Source organism: Nothoprocta perdicaria, unplaced genomic scaffold (assembly GCF_003342845.1).
Source record: "Nothoprocta perdicaria isolate Ctin4 unplaced genomic scaffold, notPer1 scaffold_256, whole genome shotgun sequence".
NCBI classification, from domain to species: domain Eukaryota; kingdom Metazoa; phylum Chordata; class Aves; order Tinamiformes; family Tinamidae; genus Nothoprocta; species Nothoprocta perdicaria.
The window spans coordinates 914,027-920,448 of NW_020455484.1; the positions used below are offsets into that span (position 1 = coordinate 914,027).

At 43.3% G+C, this 6,422-nt stretch overlaps 1 protein-coding gene across 2 annotated transcripts; it reads right to left on the minus strand.

The window, feature by feature from the left end:
• Positions 1 to 1,434: 1,434 nt before the first annotated feature.
• LOC112948191 (retinoic acid-induced protein 3-like) lies at positions 1,435 to 4,099 on the minus strand. 2 transcript variants are annotated; one of them, XM_026040417.1, is made up of 3 exons: positions 3,172 to 4,099; positions 2,162 to 2,214; positions 1,435 to 1,527 (listed from the first exon to the last, which is right to left on the minus strand). In XM_026040417.1, the coding sequence occupies exons 1-3, from the start codon at positions 4,097 to 4,099 to the stop codon at positions 1,435 to 1,437; spliced, it is 1,074 nt and encodes a 357-aa protein (XP_025896202.1). The 2 variants fall into 2 exon arrangements, with proteins under 2 accessions (XP_025896202.1, XP_025896203.1); XM_026040418.1 differs by having other exon boundaries at positions 2,162 to 2,195; positions 3,162 to 4,099.
• Between the last annotated feature and the right edge of the window lie 2,323 nt (positions 4,100 to 6,422).

Sequence of the window (6,422 nt, forward strand, 5' to 3'; positions counted from 1 at the left end):
ACAGTGACACCTCTAAAGAACCCAGTATCTCTTCCCAATTTGCCTCCCAACTGCAACCTCCCAAATCACTCACTCTGATCCATGAAGGCTTGTGGCTGATAAATCCCCTCACCCTACCAACCATTAGAGGATTCATGTCCCCAAGGAAGAACATGAGTCTCCATTAGTCAGACTGTTCCTTTTTAAATTTTAATTAAATATGCAATATACAAAGTCCTAAATAAATATGTAGCTGTGACAGATAACARTGTACTCTATGCACCTTTGTGGATAACTCTGTGTATTTATGTAGAGAGTATCATGGAAAGCTATTTACCAGATGCAGAGCAGACTATAGAATGATGCAACTCTGCAGGCTCATTACCAGGGTGCAGTCCACACAGCACACACACATATACATGCACACATGCACACTCACTCATTTCTGGGAAAGAGGGTGTCTGGCTTCCACAACCTGGAAATTTGGGAAATGTTTGAGTTAATGCCACCAAAATGCTGGGGAGGAGCCAGAGCTCAAAGGTACACACGGTTGTATCCCACCTGAGCATTGCAAGCAGCTGCATGAGAGAGGTTTTTGTTTCAAGGATGCGCAGACGGAGGTGGGAGGAGGTAGGGAGGAGTGTTTGTGGCGTATGGCAGGAGCCTCATGGTGCTCGGAGCGGGAGTTACCACCTAGGAATCATTTAGGAGGGACGCTGATGTTAGAGAGCAAATCAGAAAATGGGAGAGAATGAGTCAAGGGAGTAGTTGTAGAGGTTTGTGCATCTTTAAATTTTCTTCCCATTGTGTTATCTATCATCTACTGTGCCTAAGTGAGGAAGAGTTTGGAGGTGAAAAAGAAGGAAGAAAAAAGGAATGTTTTTTCCCTCTCACTCCTAGTGAGCTCTGAAGGAGAGCAGGTTAGGGCTGGGGGTGGGAGGCAAGAGAAGTGTCATGCCTTTATTGACAGGATCACAGGCTTTCTTGCTGGTACCCAAGATCTGCTCACAGGTGGGCAGGGGTAGAGTCATGCAGGGCTGATGTTGCTGTTCCTTCCTGCTCTCCAGTCAGCTGTGTCCTGGGTAAGAGAGCACAGGTCATTGCTCTTCCTGCTGCTCTAGTCCCGCAGCATTCCTGCTGGAAATAGGCCAGGCCAGGTTCTTCCTAGGACATTCCCTTATCAGAAGAGATCAGATCCATCTCCCTGGGTGAGCGGGGACAGGATTGTCTGCAGTGTCCCGAAGTCTTCTTCTAGGAATAACAGAGATAGCCGGGTACCTATGGAGACACTGGTCGGGGGGAGTGGGGAAAGAGAACGCCTCCCCTTCTCATCAGCATCAATAGTGTGGGGGCTGAGTCTGCCTCTCTTCTGCAGAACTGAGACACTTGTCACCATGTGGCATGGTCACCAAGCTCCTACTGACAGGCATTTAGTCTCTTTGCTCCCTGAAGCAGCTACATGGGACCTTTCCCACCAGTGTAATCATGGTAAGGGCTGGGCTGGGCTTTAGGCCGAGGGATGCTGAAATCCTTCTGGGGTTCGATGGCCTGAAAAAGAGGCAAAAATATCATCACCTTTCAAAACTGGAGAAAATAGTAATAAAGAATAAAAAAAAAGTAATAAAAAGATTAAGGAGAAATGTGGGGAGAGAAATGAACTGTGCATTTCCTGCAAATGAAAGACAATCATGGCAGAAAAAAAACAGTGATGGATATGGTGTCTTTGGAGGATGTATGGAGACATGACATGAGCTACWTAGACCCATCCAGGCTATGATTTGAAACAGGAGTGGTGAATGTACACCATTCACCCTAGACATGCACTACAACTTGCAGCAACTGAGGCATGGCCTGGGGAAGGGAACACATTCCACTGTACTAAAAGAATTGCACTAGAATAGAGAACTTAGTATGTTATATTATGTCCAGAAATATTGAAAACACAGTCTCAGATTTTGCCRTGGGCCACTTTGCCTCCTCATACCACTAGACATGCCATGACTCTGTCCTCTCAGCCACGTACATATATCACATCATTGTCTGACTCTAGGCAAGGCATCCAACCCCCTCCACAGAGCCTTTTCTAGGYTCATATAGTTTTGCCTTTATTCCTTGCTTTCCAGTAAAATGCTGAAGAACAGCATATATCTTATAAAACATATGATAAGGACTGTGCATTTACCTTCATCTGAAGTTGAGGAGAGTATGGGGAGCTGCTGGGGTCTCCTTTTCCTCCTGAGATACAAAATAAGATGGTGAAAATTAGTGAATTAGTTGTTATATTGTAGCATGGAAACATCACATCAGAGGGGACAAGGGYCTACAGCTACTTGAAACTAAGCTGTATTAGCAGCTGCTTTAAATTTGCCCCAAATTATGAGCCCTGCAGGCAATTATGGATTGAAATCCACAGGTGATTCTTTAATAAATATTTCATGCAGGAATAAAAGCAGGAGTAAATTGTATTGTAAAAAGTAGGACAGATGGCATTGGATTATAGACCATTCCTATTGTCTCCCAAATATTTTCCTATTCATGACCAAATCTCTCCCATTTCCGTCACAAGACWCCCTCTGCAGCCTTCGCACTTCTTCTCTCTGCTATTTTTTTAGAAACCTGAAGGTCTGATTCCAGAAAACTAATRTACAGACTCATAGGGAGTTCAGCTACATATTCTAATAATAGCCTTGGGAAGCCTAAAAGGTAAACCGTTTTGCTTTATCAAAGTAGGAATGATACTCATATAGAAAAGTAAGTCCTCCTGGATCCTTTTTGAAGGAGTGGAAACCAGTTCAGAACGGAAAGAAATAGTCTCCAAGGTATAACCTGGAGAGGTCTCAAGTGTTGAAAAGTTGGTAAAAGACAAACAGAAACTCTCTTGAATCTTTATCCAGACTTTTCAAACATAGGAGTCACAAAGAATTTTGTCTCTTCCTTGACRAAGAGTAAATCTTTTACCCACTCATTCCTCCCTCGTATTTATGGCTTTTGCCTTTGTCTTGGTTCTTACCCCCTTCCCTCTTTGTTTGGGGGATTCTCATTCACTTACATGTCTTCATCATGCTGAAACTTTTTCTACCTCTAAGTCGCTCATTATTTTGAAATTCTGTAGCCCTCCTAGCCCTTTCTGCTCATGAGCGGTGCGTATGTGCTTAGGGCTGGGAAAGAGAGCAGGCAATCACTTCATCATACCTTGCAGAATTTCATCTTGGGTGTAGGCATGATTGTCCACTCCAGAGGTCTGTTTTATCAATCTGGGATTGCAAAAATCGTTTTCTGCAGGGTAGTCTTCCAGCCTCAGAGGGGCAGTGAGGAAACAAATTTCAGGGATCATGTACATTATCAAGAAGATCCATCCATTGGACACCAGAGCAATGGCCACGACAGGATCATCCCAGGTAGGATGGTTTAAATTTATGTTGCCTCTTGTGAGCATAGTGATCCACACCACCCAAATGGCAATGGAGAACAGGACAGTGACAAAGATGTGTGCTCCATGCCTCTTCCAGGTTCTATATGGCCCACAAAATGTGAACATGGAAACCAGGAAAGTCAGAGCCATTAAGAAGAGCACATAGATCAGTAGCATGACAAAGTCTTTGTTGGTCTTCTCTGCAGACATATTCAGAAATACATCTTTTTGGTTTACTATCATGGTGACTAGGTACTCAATGCTGATCACAACTTGCACCAGAGCAAAGGCAGCAATGAGAAGCAGCAACACCAGCCAGGAGAAGGACTTTCTTCCTTTCACTAGTTTGTTGAGGTTGCAGGCATGGGTGAGGAGACAGGAAAAGCAAAGAGCGAAGAGGACTCCAAATAGGAAAAAGCGTGTGGGACGAGTATTGTCATTGAGTTTAATGATAAAGGCAAACGTGAGACCAAAAATGCCAAGGGTGCCTAAGAGGAAAAAGAAATAGATGGAGATCATGTGTCGCTTGCTGTTGTCTTGGACTTTACAGATGAGGAAGAAGAGTGAGCAGATGAGGAAAATGGTGACAATGACTCCAGCTGCAGCCAGTGATTCCAGGACAATGCCCCAGGCCTGCTCCATGTCACAGAGCAGATAATAGTCAGCATTGATGTTGCCGCAGCCTCGGGGAGCTGATGTCGTTGTCATTGTTGCGCCTTCTCAAGTGATCCCTCAGGGATATGTTTCCCAAAAGCTGCAGAAAAGAAAGACACACGCTATTGTATCAAGCACTTGAGCACTGCAGATGCAGGAGAGGAAGGAYGGATGTCCACTCTCACTTCATAGGGCAGGTAGAACACACTGGTGAGGACATGAAGGTTATGTAAGCAAAGCTGGCTCTTTTTTTGGTGTAAGTACCCTTGCTGGGGAAAGAAAACCTCTCAGAAGTCAGYAATTGACCTTGTAAGCCCTTTGCACAGTCCCTGGATTGTGCAATGTTGAGGCATGTGGGGAGAGGCAGAAGATGATGCTCTTACCCAGGTGTTACCTTGGTGCCCTGAAGCACAGAGACTGAGCTGCTGTGTCACTTTTGTCTCAGGTGATACAAGAACAGATGTTAGTCATAAGACACTTTAAGCTCTTTTAATATATTAAACAATGTTGGTACCTTATACCAACAACGTTCAGAGAGCAGGAAGCTCTTCTCTGCTCTTCTTTTCTATTACTTCCTCTGAAACACTCTTGGCTTTAGTTTATGGGTAGGAGTGAAAGGAAAGTTTAACTTCCTTTAACTTGCAAACCATTATCTTGGATGCCTTCAGCACAGATATTCTCATTCCAAATTAAATAGCTGGTATAGACCGGCAGCCATAAGCCCAAGATCCTATTTCTCCATCTTCACGATAGCACAGCAATGAGAACTATCTTAAAGGTCTCAGCGCTCTCCCCATTCTGTTGCCACGATGTGTCTGGAGTCCTGACAGATATCAGAGTTAGTTTTGGCATTGCATGAGAAGTAAAAAGTAAGTTACTCCTAGGGACTCTGCCACCTGACAGTCAAAGAAGGATAAGGTCTCTCTGAGTAAGCCTCATCTGAGCCTGTCTTCCTGGGAGAGAAAGGGTTATTTTGATGAACTTTGCCCATCACTGAGTGGAATTAAGTTGTCTGCTTTCTCTGGTGCTTGAAGCTCTGCAGAAATACTGGATACTGAGCATTTTGTGGCCCACTATAGAGATGTCAAGTGATTTTAGGTCCTCAGCACTAGATACCACTTTCTTGGTGACAGAATCGCTCAGTGAAACTCAAGTTTCTACAGTCTGTCAGAAAAGCTCTAAGATACAAAATGGACATGGAAAATGGGAAAAAATGTCTTTAGTTGACATACATAAAAACAAAGATCTTCTCTTCAGACATACTTAAAGAAAATTAACTGATTTTGAAAAAAAAAATAAAAAAGAAAAATAAAATAAAAAAGAAGACTTTTGCTTCTCTCCTTGAATTTCTCCTCTGTAGAGAACATTCTGTAATTATGAGACTAGTTTTGAAATCCTTACCATGAATTTCAAGGAGGGGAGAATGAATCTCCAGTAGATGGTTGATGGCTTATCAAAGCATGAGGTGGGAAGGGGGGAAATACCACTGACTTAAACTCAGCCCCACACATGACTTAACATGATCTGCTTGTGAATGGTGTAATGTAAATCCAGCTGCTAACCTCACTGTGCTGAAGGAGATGTGGAGCTCTTCAGAAAGTCACTTGCCATAAAATGCAAAGTATGCAAATATTCAGGTACTTTGGAATTTCACGGAAACAATGGAACCTGTCAATAATGCTTGGGGGAGTTTTGAGGAATCATCATTGACAAAATTTTGGGAMTTAGGATAACTTGTACAAATAGCTAAGGGATATCCACGCATCTAAGAGTAATGCATAATAGTGTAGGAAAATCCCTACAGCAAATGCTACACTTCTGTCCACAGAACGCTACTGTTAACATTTACCAATCTCAAGCTCTGGCAGATTCAGGCTTGTATCTGGTTATCTGGAGAGCCATGAGACTCTACTCCAGCTCTGAATACACCTCTAACATTGGGTCCTGACTGGTGCTTACCACAAGTGAAACTTGACACACAAGAAGCTATCACAACTCTTGGAACAAACAGGATAAAAAGAATCCTCATTATCTTGGAGATGTTGGTTATTTGCTCTGTTTCTTACTCCCTTTTCTTTTTTTCTCCCAGGGTGGATGTACTATTAGGCAAGAAGAATCTGTGCCCTGACTCCTTACTGAGTGATCCCTCTCAGAAGCTGAGTCTGCTCATCTTGCCCATCTTGTAATACTTACACCAGTGTCCAGGATTTCCAAGGGGCTCTGCAGACTGAGTGCAGGTAGTGGTAATTTCACTACCTTCTGATCCATCAGATACACATTACAGCTTACTCCAAAGAATAGTTTTCACAGTAGTGCTGAGTGTTTTCCCCCTGGTCTGAGCCTTCTTTCTCACTCGTAGTCATGCATAAAATATGCC

What these genes read in the sequence shown, in the direction of transcription:
- LOC112948191 (XM_026040417.1), bottom strand. Translation starts at nt 4,099, where the DNA reads ATGACAACGACATCAGCTCCCCGAGGCTGCGGCAACATCAATGCTGAC. An exon ending in CCAAGATGAAATTCTGCAAG is followed by an intron (nt 2,215 to 3,171) that starts GTATGATGAAGT and finishes TTTGTATCTCAG; the next exon opens with GAGGAAAAGGAGACCCCAGC. An exon ending in CTCCTCAACTTCAGATGAAG is followed by an intron (nt 1,528 to 2,161) that starts GTAAATGCACAG and finishes CCTCTTTTTCAG; the next exon opens with GCCATCGAACCCCAGAAGGA.